The sequence below is a fragment of the Pituophis catenifer genome, unplaced genomic scaffold (genome assembly GCF_029215685.1).
Source record: "Pituophis catenifer annectens isolate HBS135680 unplaced genomic scaffold, rPitCat1.0.hap2 SCAF_4, whole genome shotgun sequence".
NCBI lineage: Eukaryota > Metazoa > Chordata > Lepidosauria > Squamata > Colubridae > Pituophis > Pituophis catenifer.
The window spans coordinates 71,766,756-71,790,434 of NW_027256884.1; the positions used below are offsets into that span (position 1 = coordinate 71,766,756).

The 23,679-nt window shown below is 40.9% G+C and overlaps 1 protein-coding gene across 3 annotated transcripts; it reads right to left on the bottom strand.

Moving 5' to 3' along the window:
• Positions 1-3,060: 3,060 nt before the first annotated feature.
• FUNDC1 (FUN14 domain containing 1) lies at positions 3,061-21,998 on the bottom strand. Of its 3 annotated transcripts, XM_070943461.1 has the most exons (6): positions 21,837-21,998; positions 12,190-12,342; positions 10,974-11,130; positions 9,775-9,850; positions 8,170-8,298; positions 3,061-3,635 (listed from the first exon to the last, which is right to left on the bottom strand). In XM_070943461.1, the coding sequence occupies exons 2-6, from the start codon at positions 12,230-12,232 to the stop codon at positions 3,558-3,560; spliced, it is 483 nt and encodes a 160-aa protein (XP_070799562.1). In that variant the 5' UTR covers positions 12,233-12,342; positions 21,837-21,998; the 3' UTR covers positions 3,061-3,557. The 3 variants fall into 3 exon arrangements, with proteins under 3 accessions (XP_070799562.1, XP_070799563.1, XP_070799561.1); XM_070943462.1 differs by lacking the exon at positions 12,190-12,342 and having other exon boundaries at positions 21,837-21,997; XM_070943460.1 differs by lacking the exons at positions 12,190-12,342; positions 21,837-21,998 and adding an exon at positions 21,363-21,464.
• Between the last annotated feature and the right edge of the window lie 1,681 nt (positions 21,999-23,679).

Sequence of the window (23,679 nt, forward strand, 5' to 3'; positions counted from 1 at the left end):
ACATTAATTGGCTGGAACTTAGGGCCGTCCACCTGGCCCTTAAGGAGTTCCAGGATCTGGTGACAGGCAGACATATTTTGATCCTCATTGATAATGTGGCCGCCAAGACACATATTAATAGACAAGGGGGTTCCCAGTCTAGGGCCTTTATGGAGGAGGCTGAGCGACTCTGTCTTTGGGCAGAACGGCTCCAGATATCATTGAGGGCGGAGCATATTGCAGGGACCACCAATGTTAGGGCTGACTGGCTCAGCTGGGCCACAATCGACCACGCAGAGTGGCATCTGCAACCAGATTTGTTTCAGGAACTGACAGAGCGCTTCGGACAACCGACAGTGGACCTCTTCGCTATCCCGGACAACGCTCACCTGGACAGGCTCTTCACGAGGTTTCTGGTTCCTTGGCCGGCAGAGCTGCTCTATGCCTTCCCCTCATTCCGAGAGTGGTAAGGAAGATCCTGGCAGAACGAACGGAGGTGATCCTGCTGGTGCCGCACTGGCCACGGCGGCCTTGGTTTGCTGACTTGGTGGCCCTTTCGGTGGCCAGGCCTTGGAGAATACCGCCAGACAGTCTCCCTCAGCCAGGGGGCAGTGGTCCACCCGGACCCTCAGTGGTTCCACTTGACCGCCTGGCGTTTGAGCGGAGGGCTCTGAGCCAGGATAACTATTCCTCCGAGGTCATTGATACAATCCAGGCCTCCTGGAGGGCCTCTACTAACAGAATTTATGATGCCACTTGGCATTTTGCTCCTGGTGTTGTAAGTCAGGCCTTGACCCAACCTTGGTGACAGTGCCCCAGATTCTACAATTTCTGCAACTGGATCTAAACAAGGGGCTGTTGCCCAACATGCTCTGTCGCCAGGTGGCGGCTCTCTCCTCTGTTTTCTCCTGCGGGGGTTTGGACTCTCTGGCTCGCCACCCGAACATTTGTAGGTTCCTCAGAGGGGCGGCAAACCTCAGACCTCCGGTGGTTCACCATTTTCCGACTTGGGACCTTACCAAGATGCTACAGGCTCTGATGGGTGAACCCTTTGAGTCACTGCGAGAGACCCCCCTGCGCTTCCTGTCCTTCAAAGTGGCCTTCCTGGTCGCCATAACCTCAGCCAGGAGGATCTCAGAATTGACGGTCCTTTCTGTCCGTCCAGACCTGTGTGTGTTTCATACCAACCGGGTGGTGTTGTTTGGACCCTTCCTTCTTACCAAAGGTTAACTCATGGTTTCACAGGGCCCAGGAGCTGGTACTCCCAAATGTTTGTCCAGATCCAGGGCATGCGCTGGAACGCAAGTGACACACGTTAGACGTGCGTAGAGCACTCCGGATTTATATAAAGCGGACTTCTTCCTTCCGGAAGACGGAGTCTCTGTTTGTTTCATTTCAGCCGGTCTCCTTGGAGGCCAAGGTCACTTTTTCGACCCTGGGACGCTGGATTAGGGTGTGTATTGCCAAATCCTATGAAATGCAGGCCTTTCCATTGCCCAAGAATATTATTGCACACTCCACCAGGAGTGCGGCCACAAGTGCGGCATGGGCTACGCAGGCCTCCCTGGAGGAGGTTTGCCGTGCTGCTGCCTGGTCCTTCCCATCCTCCTTTATCAGACACTATAAATTTGACGTGTATGCCTCTGCCGAGGCGGCCTTTGGGAGGCGGGTCCTCCAGTAGGTGTGTACTGATGAGGGGACCTAGAGCCGGGCTCCTGCCCACCTGTAAGGACAGCACCGCTTTGGTATGTCCCACTCCTGGATGCTGCCCCCACTACAATGGAGAAGGAACTTTGGTCTTACCTGATACAATCCTTCTTGTTGAGTGGGGGCAGCATCCAGCCCCACCCTGTTTAGGAGCCGGCCTCAGTCTGCTGGAGGGTGGTTGTATGTTGTTGCTTGACTGCTTGTTGCTTTGTTTCTGACCATGACACGTCGAGGCTGTTGCAGTTCCTTCATCAGAAGCTGGGAACCGTTGGTGTAGGCGTCCTCGCAGCTTTGACAGTCTGAGTCCTATTGGCTAGCAGAGGAGGACAACCCATTCCTGGATGCTGTCCCCACTCAACGAGAAGGATTGTATCAGGTTAACCAACGTTCCTTTTCCCACAACCCCAAACAATCATTCACATGGTCCAATCAAGACGCTGTCTGGTCATCTGGTGACCTCCTTCCACGGTCCAGGTGTGAGAATGTCCTTGGTTCTCAAGAGAAAGTACTTGTTTTGACTACACAAGCCCCTCTATCTCTAATCCCCCCTCCCTCTTCCTTAACTCCAGTGTGGCAACACTGAAGCTCCAATATGGCTCTGGTCAGGTCAGCTTCAGGGTTGACACTAAATTGATTAAGGGCCTGGAGACAAAAACATATGAAGAACAGTTGCAGGATTTGGGTTTGTCTAGTTTAGTGAAATGAAGGACCAGGGGTGACATGATAGCAGTATTCCAATATTTGAGGGGCTGTCATAAAGGTTTTCCAAAGCACCAAAAGGCAAAACAAAGAACAATGGATGGAAATTAATCAAGGAGGGAAACAACATAGAATTAAGAAGAATTTCCTAATAGTGGGAACAATTAACCAGTGGAACAGCTTGCCTTCAAAAGTTGTGGGTGCTCCATCACTGGAGGCTTTTAAATAGAGACCGGACAGCCACTTGTCTGGAATGGAATAGGGTCTCTTGCGTGAGCAGGGGTAGACCTCCAAGGTCTCTTCCAACTCTGTTATTCTGTTATCTCTCACACCCCTCCTTTTTTCTTCTGGATATTTAGCCATTGTACCTGGAAAAGGATACTTGGTATTCAAAGGCTTGCATGCTACCGGTATTTACTTATATGGGTAATAAAACTGTTCTCCTAATATGAACCTTTCCTCATCAGTATAATTGCATGTACTTTTTAATCTACTAACTCAATTTCTCAAAGGTACCATTATGCAGTAATGACACTGCAGTATTGAAAGAATGAGTAGTACTTTGTAGTCCAGAATCAAGAAGATAATGGTTTGCATCTCATATAGGCTTCTTGAATGCAGATTCATAATACAATCCCAAATTGAGAAAAAAAGGAAAATATATAACAGCAAAGATATGCTAATGTTATTTTACTCTTTAATGGGTTCATAGTTGCTTATTATTTCATCTTTACAAAAAAATACATGTACAAATTATTATTATGCTGTGATTTCAAAAATAAGAAGGCTAGCCCTGCACTTAAAGTACAATATCCTACATGTTTGGCATAACATTAACCACAGTATGAGATAATTTTATATAATAAATATAAACCCTAAAATGAAAAGTGCAGAACAAAAATAACATATTCAATATGAACGCTAAAGGAAAATGAAAACATTATAAGAGTTAGCCTTTTTTTCTTTGGGAATGATACTGAATGCACAGCAGAATTTTCATGAAACCTCCTTCAGGTAAGCATAAAGAGGTAAAGCCTAAGACATAAAATGCTCCGATGTATCTGGCAACTTCATCCTTCTTGCTCAGGAGATTCAGGGAGGACAGAAAAGTTCTGTGCATCGCTGTCATTCATCTTTACCATGGTTAGGTCATCAGGATGAAAGTCATGTCCTTAAGATGCAAGACCCAACAAAAAGCCTCCGACAAACCCACCAGATACCACGATGTTCTGCTTAAGAAATTCTGTTGACTGAAAATGAAAGAGGTTTATGTCAAACTTTATAAATGCACTGGATGCTAACCAATGAGCACTTAGTTATATACAAAGATCCTGCTATGCTGTTTGGTTATTCATATCAGACAGAGACAGACAACCCCTGATGCAAGAGGATCTTCTAATGGTTTTGGGTTTTTTTTGACAACTTTCCATCCAACAGTATTTTTGTTAGTTATTTTGAACCAGTTGCCACAAATTGCTGAATTTGTGGCAACTGGTTCAAAATAATTAAAAACAAAATAAAACACATTAAAACACATATACTTAGCTTTCAATAGGCTTAACACACTTCTTTTACTAAATTCCTTTATTCCTCAAATTTGAAAAAAATGTGATAAAAATTCCAGTCCTTAGCCTTTTTAAGTGATATCAGCACTGCTTAGATAGTTATACTACAATATCTACCTTCTTTCTGGGAGTGTCAAACACACTAATCCAAAGGTGGCCCATGAAGGAAAGTTTCTATTAGACAACTTAAACCAGCAGTTTATTTCATAAATCAAAATCTAGAACATTAATACATTCTTCTCTGATAACAGAAAGTTTTGAATAAAAAGGGGTGAATTTTTGTTAATAAATTTTCAAAACAGAGCTTTTTTTGTTTGTTAGTAAATATCTTTTAGGAATATTTAAAAGATGCACAATCACTATAAACAACCAAGGCATTATATACTAATTAGATAGTAAATTATCAAAGCATTTTATTTTATCACAAAGTATCAATTTAAGTGAGGCCTATTTGGACAAATATATTATTATTTTTAAATATATTATTTATAATACTATTCAGCCATCTGAGATACATCTCCAAACTGCAGATTCAGTGATTTCAGTATTAATCTCACAGAATTGTTCTATTTCATGAAATAACTCTAGTTTTCAATCATTCCTCCTGCCAGTAAGAATTCTTCACAGCTCATTGTTGGGTCTCTTATTATTCTCTTGATGAATTCTTTCCCTTATATGCTCTGAATTTGTACTCCAAATTCCAAATTCAATCCTACATATATACTGACAACTTTCAGATTTGTTTGTCCCTTCTGTGGATAACAATAATGTGGGAATTTTTTTAATAACTGCTATAATATGATTTCAGATTGGATGTGCTCACACTGTCTTAAAATGAACATAATATGATAGAGATTATTGTATTTTGATATTTTGATCATCTCATCCCCACCCATTTCCCATTTTTCACTGTGTTCCAAGGTTGTCAGTTCTGAGCTACTGGAAGCCGAAATGAGCGATATATCAACATAAAAGTTTTTTTATTAAAAAACAAAAATCCAAAAACAAAAAGCCCACAACCTCCTAAAACCTGCCATTTCCATGGAATGGATGCCCACAGCATCTATGAGCATTTCTTGTTTAATGTCCTAATTGTGTCAGATTTGGATTATTGTAGCAGCCTATCAAGTGGGCAATCTAACATTTCATTCTATACTTTGATTCATGACCAGTATGCTTTTGTTTATATTTTAATGCACTTTTCTTACTCTGCTTCTGTCTCTTAATGATATTATATTAGGCCTGGATTATTTTATTCTACTGCATATTCAGGGCCCTCTTAAGAGCTTTTTCTCCTGGCTCCAGTTCTCTACAATAGACTCCTACTAGTACTGAAGTTGAAGATGAATTGCTTAACTTTTAAAAAGCACTAACATTTCTTTATCATCATGAACATTTCATTTTAGAAACGCCTTCAATAATTTATGTTTTTGTATCAATTATTGCTTTATTCCATAACAGCACCATGCTTGTTTATCACTTTTATATCTTTCCATAATCAAACGATTCTTAGCAGTTAACATGATATAAAGAAAAGCAGTGAAAATAACATTAGTATAAAATCAAAACAATATAATAATAAAATATTAAGAACAAAAGAATCTGCCAAATAAAAGAGATGACCCAATTTAATTAGAATGCCACCGGCACAGTTCTGTTTCAGTATCTTTCTCAATAAAATTAGTGAGGGGATCAGCTTGATTTTCACAGGAAGATTGTAGCATATAACTGGCCTTGCTACCAAGAAGTAGCTCCTTTTATCCCCCAAAGTGGGACACTAGAAACACTTTCTTCATGGATGACCTAATTGATTAGGCCAAGTCTGGTTGGCACAAGCAGCCCTGTAAATTACCCATGTGCCAAAACAAAGGCTTTTGTTAGGTCAAACGAGCTTCTTAAATTGCATACAGAAGCTAATTGTACGTAGTGCAGAGCCCCCAAGCAAAAAGTGTAATATGTTTGGGCAACAAGTGCCAGTATTATATAGGCCACTGGATTCTGTATGAATTATTGTCCCTGAATTATATTTAAAAGGAGGTTAGACTATTAAAGTGCCTTGCAATAATCTAACCTGTGGTAAGAAGGGTGCAAATTACTGTAATAAAAGTTCTCTTCTGCCAAGTAATGCTGTAACTGGTGCACTAGTCAGTGCTGGGCAAAGACTCTTCAAATCATAGCTCTCACCTGCTGTACTAGCAAAAGCTGTGAGACTAGAAGAATCCTCAAATGCTGAACCTGCTTCTTCAGGGATAGTGCCCATCTTCCAGTGAGAACACTGATGTCAATGGCAAACAGTACCTTTGACTGGGCATGGCTACAGTTTGTTCTGTGCCTTCCAATCTCTGATGGTCTTCAAGTACCCAGAAAGGACATCAATAACATTTCCCCTATCTACAGGGGTAGTGATTGAGCATCACCAGGATATGATGACATAGTGTACCTTGAACTATCAGATGACCTCACCCAGCAAAGTGGAACAGGAGAGAGAAGAGCAATACACGTAGAATTCTGTGAAGCGGAGATCACTGACTCACTTCCCTTTTCCCACTACTACTGTCTCCATCTCCATCTGGAGTGGAGCATTGCAAAATGATATTTGCAATCCTGAATCCCATAAGGCCATCCAGTACAATACCATGGTAATGGAAACCCACTGAGGACCAGCAAAAGTGAGCTCCCCTTGGGAATCTAAGCATTTTGCTGTGCAAACTGGCCACATTAAGCAGGTGGAGAACATGGCATTAACTTTTTTCTAACAGAATTAGTTACTCTAAACAGGCACACAGGATGACAGTCTATTAATATAATAGTGAAGAAGATGTTTTGCCTCCCTTATCATTGTAGAGTAGGTCTGAACATGGGCATATACTCATGCTTAGTGAGAATCACTTTTCATCTTCCTCTACTAGCATTTTAGCAATTATTTCTGTTGATTCAATTTCTGGAAGTCCTCATAAAACAAAGAAGCAACTAGAATTAGCCAGCAGAAAGAAGCCACTCAGAAGCAATTTTATATAGTTCTAGGCTTGCCTCCCATGACTAGTGATTTACCAGGCACAGGAAAGAGCTGTCTGGCTGGATTTTTGGGAAATGCCCCAAGTGTTCTCTAAAAACCATTTGGATCCATTAGACATTTGGACAATCCAAATGTGTTTGTGTTTTGGATGGCAATCAATATCATCTGGATCAGGTATAAGCTATAATAAATAACAGTAATAATTGAAAAATGTAATTTATACATAAAGTAATACAAACAAGTCCTAAACTGTGGATGTGCAAAAATATTTATTGTGAATAACAAGGCCAGTATGTGCCAAATTGTGGGTAATGGAATCATAGATAGCTTCATCTATATTTACCATTTTTTTAAAGCTTGGAGAAAAAGTTATGATTCTAAGAGCATGCATTTGAGGCATTACATTTATATTATGATTGTTCTAAATCACTAAAACAAAACTCCAGTTTTGTTTTCTTTATATCTGTTATTCATTCTTCAGATTCTTCAAATCTCTGTTAGAGACATATTAATGCATAATCTGCTTTGGCAAAAAGCAATTTATTTAATTTATTTTAGCATTTTATAACTTAATAATAATAATAATGTATTATATTATTATTTATAATTACTATTATAAAGCTCTTGAGGGGAATGAGAAACTAGAAAATAAGAGCTTAACATTCTTGTTTTTCTTCCTGTAATTCAACAATGCTTTAATTCTAGTATAAATGATTCAAATAACTACTAAATAAAAACTGTATAAGTATACTTCTACTAACCTGTTATACTAAAAGTAGAGGTATATGGCAATTTAAATCAAATTGATTGTAATGCAATATTTTGTAGTGTAAAGCCAATGCATTTCTAAAATTTGTTTTTAAATATTCCATACAATTCTTCACCTAAAAAAGTAAGCTCCTGGATGGTAGGCAAAAATGGTACAACAACATATAGCATAACACACACATACACACAATAAAACACCCAACCAACTGAACCATATTAGAATAAAGAAAACGACAATAGTTAAGATTCTTATCAATGAACAATCAAATATTCTAGGTAAGCAGCAACTTGTTTCTGACAAGTTCAGAGGAAAGCTAGGCCATATGAGACACAAAATGCTGAAGATCTATTAAACATTTTTTTCCCTGAATGGGCCATCCATATACCAAGAAATTACACAAAATCAATATGTAAAATAAATAACACGTATTTTACCTCTTCAATTAATGTGTTGATTTCTGGTGCTGCTTTGTTTGCACGTTTTTTGAGCTGCTTTTTTGCTTTATTTACATCTTTTTCAACTCTTTTCCAGTCAATCTGTATGTAACCACTATGGCTAGCTATCTAGGAACATGAAAGAGTTTTAAGGATTTTAAAAATACAAGGAATAATATATTTGCATTGAGCAAAATAAAAGATAGTCTGGATATAAAAAGCCTTATACTAAATAAAAAAGCCTATTCTTGTGAGCTGGCTGAGGGGCCTCAGGAAATGATGACTGTGTCAGTCAAGACAGAAATAGGCCAAAAAAAACCCCCAATATATGCAAGAAATATCTCAGCCCACCCATAGAAAGTTCTATTCATATCATGCTCCACTTTCTTTACTTCCTCTGCAGCAGGGGAACTGGGGTGAATGCAAAGATACCACTTTTTAGCCCAGTTTGGTCCCCAAATATGTACCAGCCACTCTCAGTCATGTATATGAGATTGGCAAACTATAAATTTACTAAGCAAACGGAAACTCCATGTAAGGCAAACAACTAAACAATAAACTACAAAAGCTTTCCCACCATAATATTCTTCTGCACCAATAGCAAATTGAACAGACACATGATGGCATGATTTCTGAACATGTGTAGTGGAATGTGTGGATGACCTTGGGTGATGAGGAAAAAAGATGCTGCCTTGGACAAGAGAGATTTAGGAGCCTGCAGTCACTTAACAGTCAGAGAAAGAAACTTAGAAAGGACCCATCTTCAGATGGTTAAAAGTGGCAGCAGGAAGTCTGTATTTCAGACTTGCAAGATTCTGTTAATGTAGTCTTATAATAAAGTAAATTTAGCTCATTTAATTGTGCTTCCTTTCTAGTTTATCTGGGAGGGCTGGTAACATGTGGATGTCACATCTGGTGCTGCCATCAGGATAAGGCAGAAATATCCTTTTTAAAGATTTAAACTACATATTTATGGCAGAAAATAATTGCAACAGGGGATATTATTTTTGTAATTTCACATTACATATCTCCCTAGACAAAATAAATACATATATCAGACCCTTAATCTGAACTAGGTTTGTTCTCCTTATGAACACACATTAACTTTTATTTAAAAGCCAATCAAGTATACTTTAAGGAATTGGGTGATCTCTATGGCAGATTGGGAATATGTAAATTAATTAACTTCTGTAAATCAGTTCATGTGATTGGTTGTTAATTATATGGTTATCTTTTTATTTTTAATTTTAAAAATAGTTTAAACACTTCTGAAAATCTGCTTACACAATCCCCTTAAACATTGATTTGTATACTGCCTTTATTATTTTTACAAATAACTCAAAGCAGTAAACATATCTAATAGTTCTTCCTCTTCCTGTTTTCTCACAATAGCTATGTGAGATGGGTTGGGCTGAGAGAAAGTGACTGACCCAAAGTCACCCAGCTTGGCTTTCATGCCTAAGGCGGAATTTGAACTCATGGTCTCCCATGAGTTCAAATCCCTCTATTTAACCTATTTCTCTAGGTTCCATTTCCTTTTCTATATATGCAAAACACTTAAGTGATATTTGAATTCATATTTTCAGAATAATAACAATTACCTACTTGTAGCAAAAGAAAGCCACCACCTACTGCAGTTGCTGCTAGTTTTCCGACCTTCTGAAACAAAAATCCTGCACACCTTAAGAAATAAAAAGAGAAATAAAATTCAAAATTCATAAGACAATGGGCAATAAATATATGGTGTTATATTTAAATGTGACAAGTACAGGAAATATGCCAGAATGCTGACAATGCAGACAAAGTAATGGCAGAGTAACACAAGAGATTAAGTCATGTTAAAATGCATTAAGAACCTGCTTTTTTAAAAAAATAAATATGATCATACAGCTTTCTGTAACTTCATGCACTGACTCTTGCACAATCTTTAAGGAGATACCCATAACAACATACAATGAAGATGCTGTCAAATATAAACTGTATTATCACTTTACCACATATTCCAGTGTTGAATATGTTTGTTCAGTCTCTTTCAGCCCCATTACAATGTACTTTTAAAATAAATTATTCTCTAACATTAGCTTTTATTTCTGGTAGGATCATTTTTCTGCTTCTTGCACATTGCTACAGTTTCTGGTAACTAAAATTAACCTACTTATCTACCCTCAGATTTTTATACTCATTTTCTTTTCAAAAATCACAACAAAAAACATTTTAAAGAAATTTTAGCAAATTACTTACATGAATTATTGAAAAATTGTTTTGCTTCTATTGACTTAATAGTTTTATAATTCATCAGACAATAAGTTATTTAATAGAAAAATACAACAAATTAATACATTTAGCATTCAATTAATCTTTTAAAGCAGATTAAGTATAGATAATCCTTAATTTACAGCCGCAATTGAACCCAAAATTTATGTTGCTAAGTGAGAAAGTTAAATGAGTTTGCCCCATTTTACAACCCTTCTTGCCACAATTGTTAAGTGAATCACTGAAGTTGTTAATGGTTGTTAAATTAATCTGGCTTCCCCATTGACTTTGCTTGTCGGAAGGTCACAAAAGGTGATCATGTGACCACAAGGCACTGCAACTGTCATAAATATGAGTCACTTGCCAAGCATCTGAATTTTGATCATGTGAACACAGCGATGCTGCAATGACCGCAAGTGTGAAAAACGGTCATAAGTCACTTTTTTCAGTGCCATTGTAATTTTGAATGGTCACTTAACTGTATTAAGTCGAAGACAACCTGTATATAAAATAAATGTGCCAAATAGAAAGTCAAAGTAATTTGTTCTCACCAGCCTGTTATACCACCCATTACAATCTGAGTGGCTACAGAATACTTTTCTACAATAGGTCCAGAATTTCTGCCAAATACACGGTTCCACCAATGGTGACGCCTTGCATATTCTGTTAAATCCAACACTTCATATGAATCATCATCACTGTCACGTTCTTTAAAAGAAATTGAAAATTAGACATTTTCTACATTTTAAAAAGATGTAAAACTACAGTATTCAAACATATGCATTAAGAAACAAGATAATACAAGTACATTTTCACTGAGCTACCTTGAATAGCAAATTATACACAATATTTATTTATTTATGAAAATGTATATAGTATCCCAACTCACTCTCAGTGATCCCAGGTGGCTTATAAAGATAAAAAATCCAATATAAAAATAATAAAAAGGCAAAAACCCCCACTCTGGTGTCAACAATCAAATGTATCATTTGAGGAGCTCCATCCCACTCTGGGGTCCCCATGCTTATTGACAAAACCAGGTCATGGTCTTATGAAAAAGTGTTAAAGTGGGGGCCAATCTTATATTTTCTTAGTAATATAAACAATAATAAATATATTATTTTAATTACCTTTGAAAACATTGAATATACCAATCAAATCTAGATTTGGAATCTCCATCAATGCTCCCAATACATTATTTTATTGATAGATCTTACTTAGTAATTTTGTAACCAATGTCCGCATTTACCATCTTTGCAGGTATGCAGAAGAAACGAAAGCTGAAGATTGTAAGCATAGTCTCAATAACTTTTCACTTAGTGACGGCTTCATTTAATGACCAAGTTGCCGATCCCAACTGTGGTTGTTAATACAGGACAATAATACAGGACTACCTGTATTATATTCTTTAAAATGGTATTTACGGACTTGAAATTAAAGTTGACTCATCAAAATCCATCTATTTAATTAAAGTATATTAGGCTCTCCAAACAATGTACTTAAACAGTGTATCAGATTTTTTCTATTGGAGTTAAAAAAATGTGAGGACTCATTAAACTATATGAAATGTTTAGGCACTACATTTCTGGAGTAGTATTTTAATAGACACTAATAGATTTATGGGAAACTATCTAACACTAAAGATGTGATGTTGAATTATTTACCAAAAGTCTGGAATTTGATTAACGAATTATGGTAGTACTAGTTAAGAGTTTGGGTTGGGAAGAAGAATGATGTAGAGAAATTGGAAAGGGGTGTTGGTCTTACCTGAGATGCACCTTCTCGTTGGGTGGAGACAGCAGCCAGGCATAGCTAGGTTGTACTCGTCTGTTCAGATTGAAGGACTGAGTCTGTCATAATTGTTAAGTCCCGCCCCTGCTGTTAGGGGCTTCCAGCTTTTGGTGAAGACGGAGAAACAGACTTGACGTGTGGGAGAAAAAAAGGAAAAAGTTAGCAATGAAGACCAGACTGACAAAAGGGTGGGGCTGGCTGCTGTCTCCACCCAACGAGAAGATGCATCTCAGATCAACACCCCTTCTCCATTGTGGGTGGAGACAGCAGCCAGGCATGGGGCATACCAAAATTCACTGTCCCTAGGTATGGGCGGGCCCAGTCTGGTCAGAAGACTCCCCTTCAGTAAAAACTCTTTGTAGCACTCTACGTCCAAATGCCGCTTCAACGGAGGCAAACTTGTCCAACTTATAGTGCTGAATAAAGGGCGAAGGGGAAGTCCAAGTCGCCGCCCTGCAAATCTCCAGCAAAGACGCCTACGTGGCCCAAGCCATCGACATAGCCGCACTGCGGGTAGAATGCGCAGTCAGGTGAGCGGGTCTGGGTAAGGAACGAAGTTCATAGGCCTTAGCGATCGTCTGCCGAATCCACTGTCCAATGGTAGGAATCATCCTGCAACCTAAAGAGACTGGGAGAAATGACACAAACAACGACTCTGTCTTGCGGAAGTCAGCAGTTCCCTAAAGGTATACCCAGAAAGCCCTCCGGAATACCGAAGCATGTCAAAGGCATTCTAAGGGGTGAGCAGGGTGAGGGCAGAAATCGGGAAGAATCAGTTCTTGCATCTGATGAAACTGCGTATTGATCTTAGGGATGAAAGTGGGGTCAAGACGAATGATCACACAATCGGCATGGAACACGCAGAGGTCACTTCGCATAGAAATTGCAGCAATCTCTGAAATCCGCCTGGCAGAAGTAATTGCCATCAAAAAGGCGACCTTGCATTACAGAAGGTGGAGACTGGTCGTCCGTAAGGGCTCATACGGGGCACCCATAAGAGAGTTCAGAACAATAGATAGGTCCCAGGTGGGAAACCTGTGGATTATGGGGGGACATAAATTAGAGACTCCTTTCAGGAACCACCGAATGATGGGATGTTGAGACAAAGAGGTAAGGAATCCACAAGACAGGACCATTGAGAGAACTGCCACCTGCCTCCTGATGGCATTGGGCAATAGCCCCTTATCGATCCTGTCCTGGAGAAATTCCAGGATCTGGGCTATCGAGACCTGGAGGGGAACAACACCCACCCGGTCACACCACGATCAAAACGCCCACCAAGTGGCCGAATAAATCTGCTCCGTAGAAGGTCGATGGGAGGCCTGAATCATCCGGATGACCCGGAGAAGTTGTCCCCACTCAGGGCACGCCGTTCAAGCGCCAGGCAGTCAGTTGGAGCTACTGGGGGTCCGGGTGGACCATTGCCCCCTAGCTGAGTGAGGTCACGCCCTGAGGGATCCTCCAGGGTGAGGCCACCGACAATGTCTTGAGGTTGGCAAACCATAGCCTCCTCAGCCAATGAGGCAGTAGAAGAATGACCTCTGCTTGCTCTTGTAGAATCTTGCGTATAACCCTCAGGATGAGGGGAATCGGAGGAAAGGCATAGAGGAGTCCTGGTGGCCACTAGAACCAAAGAGCATCTATGGCTTCCGCCTGAGGTGTTGGGAACTGCGAGTAAAAACACGGAAGTTGAGCGTTCACTTGAGTCGCGAACAAGTCTACCTCCAGGATGCCAAACTGGGCCGTCAGATCCCTGAACAGTGTTGGGTGCAGGCGCCACTCCAAGTGGTTGATAGCCTGTCAACTCAGCCAGTCTGCCTGCACATTGGACACCCCGGAGATGTGCTCCACCGTCAAGGAGCAAAGGTGCCATTCTGCCCAAAGTCCCAAACTTTTGGCCTCCAATATAAGGGACATGGACCTGGTGCCCCCCTGGTGGTTTATGTGCGCTTTTGCCACGACACTGTCTGTGAGCACTAGTACATGGCTGCCGGACAGAAAGCACTGAAAGGAATGGAGAGCCAGAAACTCTGCCCGCAATTCCAGCCTACTGATGTTCTGATGGATTGAAGGAGTCAAATGACTCTTCTCCACATTAACGGAGAACCCGTGAGAGGTGAGAACCTGAAGTGTAACCTGAAGGTCATCGAGGACTCACTGAACCGAAGGGGGCAAAATTAAAATGTCATCTAGATAGCACTGTAGACGAATAGTTCTGGCCCTAAGGGACGCAGCCAAGGCTGCTAAAACCTTGGTGAAACAACGGGAAGTGGAGGCAAAGCCCGATATTGATAATGGGCCCCCACATAGCAGAGCCTAAGAAACCTCCTGTGAGAGGGAAGGATTGGAATATGAAGATAGGCCTCAGTGAGGACAATAGAGGTGAGGAAGTCGCCCTTCCTAACGCCATCAAGAATGGATAGCAAAGACTGCATTTTGAACTGGTGATATACCACATACTGGTTCAAACGTTTAAGGTCAAGAATTGGTCTCCACCCCCGCCCCCCGATGTCTTAGGAACTAGGAACACCTGGGAATAAAATCTCTGCCTGACTTGATCCCCAGGCACCTTTTGGATAGGAGATGCTGAACCGCAGAATCCATAAGGATTTGCCTATCTTTGTCATGAGAAATCGAGCGGCATATAAAAGACATTGGAGGTGTGGAGAGAAATTCCAGGGATAAACCTGATCTTATGGTATCCCAGACCCACTTATCAGATGTAGTTCTCTCCCAGAGGTCGGCGAAGAGGGCCAGTCTGCCGCCAATGGGAGGATCGGAAATACAGCTAATGACGGCACTGGATAGAACGACCCCCTCCCCCACAAAAGGGCCATTTACTCAAAAAGGGTCTACCTCTTGAGGACCTGTCTGGGAACCCCCTCTGCCTGGGAGAGAAAGTCCCCTGAAAACAAGAAGAAGCAATACCTCCTTCAGATCCTCAAAACTGGGGGCAATGAGAATATGGCAAAAACCGGGACTCCCCCCTACAGTGGGCTGTCGGCAAAACCCTCCGTTTGTCCTTGGTTTCAACTAGGAAAGAGTCCAAAGGATCCCCAAACAATTTTGTGCCCACAAAAGGAACGGAGGCCAAACACTACTTGTGTCTGGCGTCTGCCTGCTAGTGCCGGAGCCAGACCAAACAGCGAGCCACCACCGAAGCAGCTAAGAACTTAGCAGTGAAGCGGGCAGAGTTGAGAGTGGCGTCTACTGAAAATTGGACGGCAGCGATGATTTTATTCAAGTCTTGTTGCAGCCTTGTGTCCTCAGGTGACAATTTATCTTGCAACTGGTATAACCACAACAAAGTTGTCCAGTTGAAAAAAGACGCTGTGGTAGCCGCGTGAATCGCCCAGGCAGCCGCTTGATGTGCCCGTTGAAGAACTTGGTCAGAATGATGCTCCTCAGGATGTAGCCCTTCATCTGGATCCCCGGGAATAGTCATGTTAGGTAGTAGAGCGACAACTGGGGCATCCACGGTCGGCACCTGGAGGAGCGCTGCCAGGTCAGGTGCTACGTTGAAATATATTTTATACAAAGCTGATTTTGTATAAAATAGAACACCACTTGGGGGGGCCAAAAGCCCTACTAAGCAGGTATATACAAAAGTATGAAGGCTATTGCTTAAAAGCATTGTAAGCCACCCTGAGTCTCTGGAGAAGGGCGGCATATAAATCAAACTAATAAACTAATAAATAATTTTCGGTTGGCTGAAGACAGTACCGGAGCTGACCCGGGAGAGGACTATTGTTTCCTGACCATGTCGAGGAACAAAGGTGGTGCTGGAATGGAATCCACTGACTTGGTAGGTTCCGCAAACAGAGGGTTCAGACTCCCATGAGACGGTGGGGGAATAGACTCAGTTGAACAGGAACCAAGCTGGCTGCATTAATTGCCTTGAATAATAAAGACTTGAAAAGAGCTTGAGGAAAAAGGCCAGTGAATGTGGGTTCCTCCGGGGAAGGCCTTCATCTTCAGAAAGGTCTGGTTCCTGGGGCTCAAACTCCCCAAGAAGCAATGGGTGGCTTCTGTGGGAAGTAGTCGGGGAACTGGTCCAGGTGAACCTGGTCCAGAGAAGGTCCTGCTTTCTAAGAAGCTTGGACAGAAGCAGCACCCTGTCCCGTGGTGGGAACAGGCGCAGCTGCAGAAGGACCACCGGGGCAGGAGCTGCGGATAAACTTGGCCCCCATATTTCAGAAGTTGGGATGGCCACAGGACAGTCTCGGAGAGATATATGGTCCGGGGTGACTGCAACAGTTCTTTCCTGAGATAGCTCAGTGGTAGAAAGACCAATTCCCTCCATAGGCGTAGCCGCTAAAGGCAGATGACCACTGGTGACCACTTATGACAATTTTTTTTCAAAGCCTTGTCCCTGCGCCTCTCATCCTTCAAAGAGGCTGAAGTATGCTTGGAAGGTTTGTGGTGAGGACGTGCGTCCTTGCCCACTGAGGACTTGCCTTTAGGACAGTAGTCCTGAGAAGATCTGGGAACAGAGTTCCATGGATCCACTAAGTGCTCACTTGCCCCAGCCTTCCAACCATGCTTAGATTTGGCTAAGGCCTTGGGCATGATTAGGCGGTTTGCTGCTGCCCCTGGAATCCAAAAGCTAATTAGGGGCTGTGAAACGGCACCACACTGACCAAAATGGCCGCCAAAAGGTCCTGTTGGCTATCTCGGCACCAAAGGAAAATGGCCGCCAAAGACAAGCCTTGTCTATTCTGATAACGATGATGCAGCCGCAATTGTCAATGTTCTCCTAGCCACCAGCAAAGGTGGATAAACAGGCCCGTCCAGAGCATAGAAACACTCAAGGTGGCTAATAAAGCTTCAATCCAATTAAGGCACAGACCTAAGTCTGGAGGCCAGCTGAAAAAGCACAACCGCGCTATCTATAATTCAAAACAAAATGGTGGCCACCAACAGCCTGCCGCAATCCGGAGCACGAAACTCTTCCTAATGGCTGCTCACTGCCGAAAAGACAAAGGCTGAAGTGCGAAGCTCCTGAAGCCATCAGCACAAAGCTGGGAGGAAAGGCAGCTTAAAGGGCTGTCGCCAAGCACAGGCAGGCCCGTGAAAGCGGAGTGCAAAGCTTCCTCGTTAAACAAAAAGTCGGGGGGCCACTGTCAGTTGTTAGATCAAAGAAGGGGCTGCCCAAGCCATCCACGGGGGAGCGCAAAGCTCCATGCAAGTCTCCTCCAGCTACTGGGAGCACGAAGCTCCGCTAAGCAAAGTCCCAGCTCCTTCCGGGAGTGCGAAGCTCCACACCGCTCCAGAACGTTGGACTACTCAACAGAGGGAATATCTGATTTAAAGAGAAAACTGGGAGCTGGGAACAGCCTGACAGGCAAGCCAAAGCTAGCTGCAGGGGAGGGCACAAGCCACAAAGGTGGAATCAGTCCTGACACTAACAAGTTGAAACATCAACATCCAAATCCAGAGTCCAAAGTCCAAGTGGTGAAAGAAGCCAGAGACACAGTCCCACACGTCCGTCCAGTCTGAAGGACTGAGTCAAAAGCTAGAAGCCCCTAGCAACAGGTACAGAACTTAACAATTATGACAGACTCAGTCCTTCAATCTGAACAGAGGAGTACAACCCAGCTGTGCCTGACTGCTGTCTCCACCCACAATGGAGAAAGTAATATTCCTATTATTCCAGACAATAAGGACTGGCTCTTACATACATCTGTATGTTCTACTAATCAAAGGATGAAGAACTATAAAAATTCTTTGGCACGAATTGTATGATTAGCACTGGATATTTTTATCATAATTATTATATAGTTCTAGCTGGATACCTGTGCTTCACTACAAAACTATGTGATGGGGCTTGATAAATTGACACTTAAAGTTTGAAAATTAATGAGTAGTTATATTCGGCCTCTCCTCTCCCCTTCTCTTCCTCAGGCTGGCCCTACAGAAGCCTCTCCTGTCCTCTCCTCTCCCCTTCTCTCCCTCAGGCTGGCCCCATAGATCCTCTCCTCTCCCCTTCTCTCCCTCAGGCTGGCCCCATAGATCCTCTCCCCTTCTCTCCCTCAGGCTGGCTCCACAGAAGCCTCTCCTCTCCCTCAGGCTGCTCCCATAAAACCTCTCCTATCCCCTTCTCTCCCTCAGGCTGGCCCCATAGATCCTCTCCTCTTCTTTCCCTCAGGCTGGCCCCACAAAAGCTCTCCCCTTCTCTCCCTCAGCCTAGCCCCACAGAAACATCTCCTATCTTATCCCCTTCTCTCCCTCAGGCTTTCTAGCCCCTTCTCTCCATGAGGCCTGCCCCACAGAAGCCTGCCATATGCTATCCCATTCCCTCTCGATTTATTTTCAAGTTGGGAGGGGGAGTAGAACATCTAATTAGCATCAAAGCATGTTATAATAATATAGGAAATACTAATGCTCTGATGGTCATTTCGAAAAATCATTTCTTAGTGAGCACCTAGAAGCCAAGAGGAACATACGTGGCAAATTTCAAGTTTGTAGGCTTTACAGTTCTTGAGATTTCGTGATTAATGCGTGAGTGGTTTTCGCTTTTATATATATATATATATATATATATATATATATATATATATATATATATATATATATATATATATATATATTATATGGTATTTTTTGAAAATTAGTGACTTTCACATACCGGTATACGTTAGACTTTTATTTTCAACAAACTCTTTAATACTGTAATTGGTTAAATTTTGTTTACAGGTTTTAAGGATGGCTGGAATTTTGTCTTTTTCTTTTAATGTTTTACTTTTCACTAATTTTTTAAAAAAATTATATCTTGAATTAATTAAATGTTGCTTTTACTGTGTATTTTAGTCCTCTATATTTTGTAAATTTCTAAAAATAAAGAATAAAATTTTAAAAAGGCTTTTTATTGTTTTTTACATAACCTATCAACCAAGTTTCCATTAGCTGTTAGAAAATAATGTACTATTATATAAATGGATCTGGAATTACATTCTAATCATATTTTCATAAGAATCAGTAGAATAGAAAACTATATTTACCGTAACTAAAATAATTTTTAATTAATGGTGATGTCGTTTGTAAGTTTCTATCCCAGAGATGCACTAAATACATTCTATTGTTAAGATCTATAGGTGACAGCTTACAACTCTCCTTTAGTTTGATTTGATTCCTCTTTCTTCTTGACGAAAGACTGTACAGTAGTAACAGGAACTAATATAAACTGAATCCAGGATAAACTTCTAAAGTTCCTCATACATTATAGCCATTAGAAGTCCATGATCTTGAACTTCACATCTGTTAACTCCTTTAAAATTACATGCACTGACATAGCTTTTATGACATAGGAATGAAAGAACAATAAAAGTACTCATATTACAGACATGAAGAAAAATTAATATGGTCACCACATATTAAGTGTTGCAAGAAATATATATATATATATATATATATATATATATATATATATATACACATATACATATACATATACATACATACATACATATACATACATACATACAGGAGCTCTGGTGGCTCAGCAGACTAATTAACATCCACTTACATCTGCTGCCTGCAATTATTGCAAATTCAAATCTAACCAGGCTCAAGGTTGACTCAGCCTTCCATCCTTTCTAAGGTAGGTAAAATGAGGACCCAGATTATGGGGGCAATAAACTGACTTTGTATAAATATACAAAAGTATGAAGGCTATTGCTTAACGCATTGTAAGCCGCCCTGAGTCTCCAGAGAAGGGCGGCATATAAATCAAATTAAAAAAAACAAAACAACCCCCCCCCAAAATAATACCTACTGCAATCAGATTTTCAAAATATTATATTTTCAGTGGTCGTTAATGATAATTCTTTAAGCAGACAATGAAAAATAAAAATTTAATTTTAAAAGGGTAAATACAATTTAGGGAAAAAAGAAACAAGTAAAATGAATTTTATAAATCTATTTCAGCTAAAAGTAATTATAGTAATAAACTGTGAATAAGCTATGGTTTCCAGTTCTATTTTCAGTTGACATTTTCTCAATATATCTAATTTTAAAATGTAAAATTAAATATAGAATTATAAATACAATAGAATCATCATTTAAGAAGTTTGAAATTTAAGTGGCACTATTCTCAAGTTCAACCTTTTTCCAAAACTAAAATTCAAGGTTGAGTGGTGGAATAGTCAAAAGGCAGTAAATTATCATTTAACTATTTAAAAATAGAATAAAATGGCATCTCATAAAATGGCCTAACAATTAAAAAGGCTGAGCTTGAGCTTGATCAGCACAAAAAACATGTTTATCTAGTTTGGTTGAACATATTGCAATTAATCCATAAAACTGGGTTAGCTGAGTAATTTTTTAAAAAATTCAATAAGTGTCTCATGTTAACAGAATCACAGTTTATTTTGAATTAGAGGCTAACAGTGCCAGTTATTTGACACCAACTGTGAGTTCCCTCCTAAGCAAAGAAGCAACAGTAAAAACAATTTGGACCATGTATCTTCCTTCCTATCAGTATGGGAACATCCCTCAGGAAAAGAACACATTTGGATAAACACCATTATATTTATTTACTTTGCTTTCTATGACAATCTTCCAGAGTCCCAGCAGTTAACAGGAAAATAAATTCCATGATAAATTAAGAACACCCACCCACAACCAAATAAAACTAGTGGAGCAAAAATATCTTGAGTGTATCCCAATTCATAATGTTATAGGGCAGGCTGGAAGGTTGTTTATTTCCTGGTCATACGGTAGATTCAGCTCCAAATGACACATGCCAGAAAGGGGGTAATTACACATACACAAAATGTATCCAATGATCTTATTCAAAAAGGCCTTATTTCTTACGGCACAATTGCTACCAAGCGCGGACTGAACAATGAGCCTCAGCCCATCCCGTCAGGTGTACATGCTATATGCATTTCTAACTTGTTTACTTGAACGCGGGCTCATAAACTATCTTCAGTCGTATCTTGATTACATGGGAAGATGGCAGGGAGGGGAGGAACTTTTCTTAATTTTTACAGGGAACAGAGCGCATGGGCGCAGCATCGGGAACCGACAGGCAAACTCAGGACGGAAATTGGCAAAGCCAATCGTGGCTACTAACTACGATGCTGCTCCAGGACTCAAGGCAGCATAAACTCTGAATCGCCTGTCTTATGACCGTCCCGGTGAAGCACCTGGTTGGCCATTTTGGGAGCTGGCTTTTGGCCTCCTCCTGCGAGGCTCTTCTGACGCACCATCTCGCATCTTTCTACAAGCAAGGCGAGCCCCCCTCAGGATGTCTGCCTGGTTAATGCACAGTCCTCGGACGACCCCCCCACTCCCGGCGAGAGACCGCCGCTCCGCCCCGCCCGCCTTCCCTTCACGTTTCCCAGCGGGAGTCCGAGGAAAGGGCTGAGCCAAGCTCCGCCCCCCGCGCTCAACCACTCAGCTCTCGCCCGGCCCTCGGTGCGGTTGGAGGGAGGGGATCCTCTTCCTGCGCAGAGAAAGGGTCAGAGGAAGCCTGGGGAAAGAGGGCAACTTCTGGCCGAACGGACCCACGATTTCCTCGACTAGTGACTGTAATCTCTTCCCGAAATGTTGGCAAGCTCCATTCGGGAAAGCAGGAATAGCGCCATGACAGCCCTGAGAGAAAGAGGGCTCTCACTGACCTGAGGCGGAGCGATTTCTCCGAGACATGTTTAGTAGCACCTGGGAAAAGCGGGAGGAAGGGAGACGCCGCGGAGTTTCGCTCAGTCGCAACCTATCTCCCCTCGCATCATTCTGAACTCCGAAGGTTTCTTGCAGGAACGCATGCGCATTGCAAAGAAAACAGGCTCGCACACTCGCCTGGATTGTCGCTCAGTAACGTCATCACAGAATCTTCCTGAGGGACTGTGGGAATTGTGGTTTGATTATTGCTCTGCACTAAAGCATGTATTGGACCCAGTCTTCCTCGCAATTAGGGAAATAAATTGATAGACTGTGTTTTCCCCCGGAATGCCATGTCTGTACAAAACCTGTAGAAAATAAAAGGCTATTTAATTTCCACATACGGTGGTATTCAGTGGCATTCCGTAAATTGTAATCTATTTATCTCGTCGTAAGGATTAGCAGTGTTAAATTATCTGTAACACTGGTTAAATTCGTCCTTGGCAGATCTGGTGGAAATTTTCCCAGAGGTTCGTGTGAAAAACAAAGAGCAGGGAGTGATGTGTATGAAAGAAATTCAGCAGACAAAAGTAGTAATGGAGAGGAGAAACGCGGGGAGAGAGAAATGGCAGCCGAGCAACCAGAGAGGAGAGGACCTATCTGTGCCTTCCAACATACATTAATCCAAAGAGACCGGTGATCACATCTATAAAATGTCATCTAGTTGCCATCTCCAAAATAATAGGTGAGAAAGCATTACAGAATTACCTTAAAACCGTGGCGAGATAAAAATCTTAAAACAGGGATTCTTAATTTGGGGATTATAACCCCTAAAGTTCAGGAACTTGAATAGGAAAAAAATTACAACTTCATTTTTTACTAATCTCTGACATTTAGCTTACATTGTTTAATAGAATCAAGAAGTTCAGATATTACTCTATTTGTTAATTTTTAATACTTTATACTTTAATACATTTTTAAAAGAGCTCCATTGTACAAAAAGGTTAATAATCTGTCTTAAAGAGCTTAAATACCAATGTAAAATCAATAGTTGATACTTTATTAATGAAGTGTAGGTGAGATCAGAGCAATTTCATAGGGTTACTTTGAAGGCCTTAATATTTTGCCATTACTTGTTCTTTTCCTTCCGTTTCCATCAGATTCTGATTTTTTTCACATTTTTGAACTGCCCATCTCCCTCCAGAGATGACCCTCCAGAAAAAGTGCACAGTACTGTATCTTGTCTGTTTAAAATATGGTTGGCATGGTGGATGTGGCCACAACACACTCATTTAGAAAATAATCTGATGAAATTGCTCTCTGCCATCTGGTCTTATAAGTAGTTCTCTAACCAGTATTTGATTATTTCCAATTATCTATAATCAAGTCTTTCTTAGATTGTGGCTCCCAAAAATATAGAAATAATTGATAAAGAAGCCCTCCCCACAAATATTTGTTGAAATAATGTCTTTAAAAATCTGTTATTTTATGACAGTACTACATTAGAGACCTTTGATGGTGCATGTGAGCTGTTGCATGAAAGACTCAGATGTAGATTCCCACTGTCTATGCCTTGAAAAACATTGACTGTGTTTACACAACATATTTATCTATGTTTAACTGATCATTATTGATTTAATTGGCACACATTCATATCACACATTGAAAAGTAATCACACAGCTTTGTTTCACACAGTATCCCAGTTTAAAGTATTGTTGGCTACTATCTAGCCGGGTGTTTTTCAAACAGTCATAGAATGAATGCAGCCAACTTGTTATCTCTGTTTATCTCAGAGTTCTGAGATATCTGTATCCATTTAGGAGAAAAATGAATTAATATATATATAAAAGCTATGTTTAAAA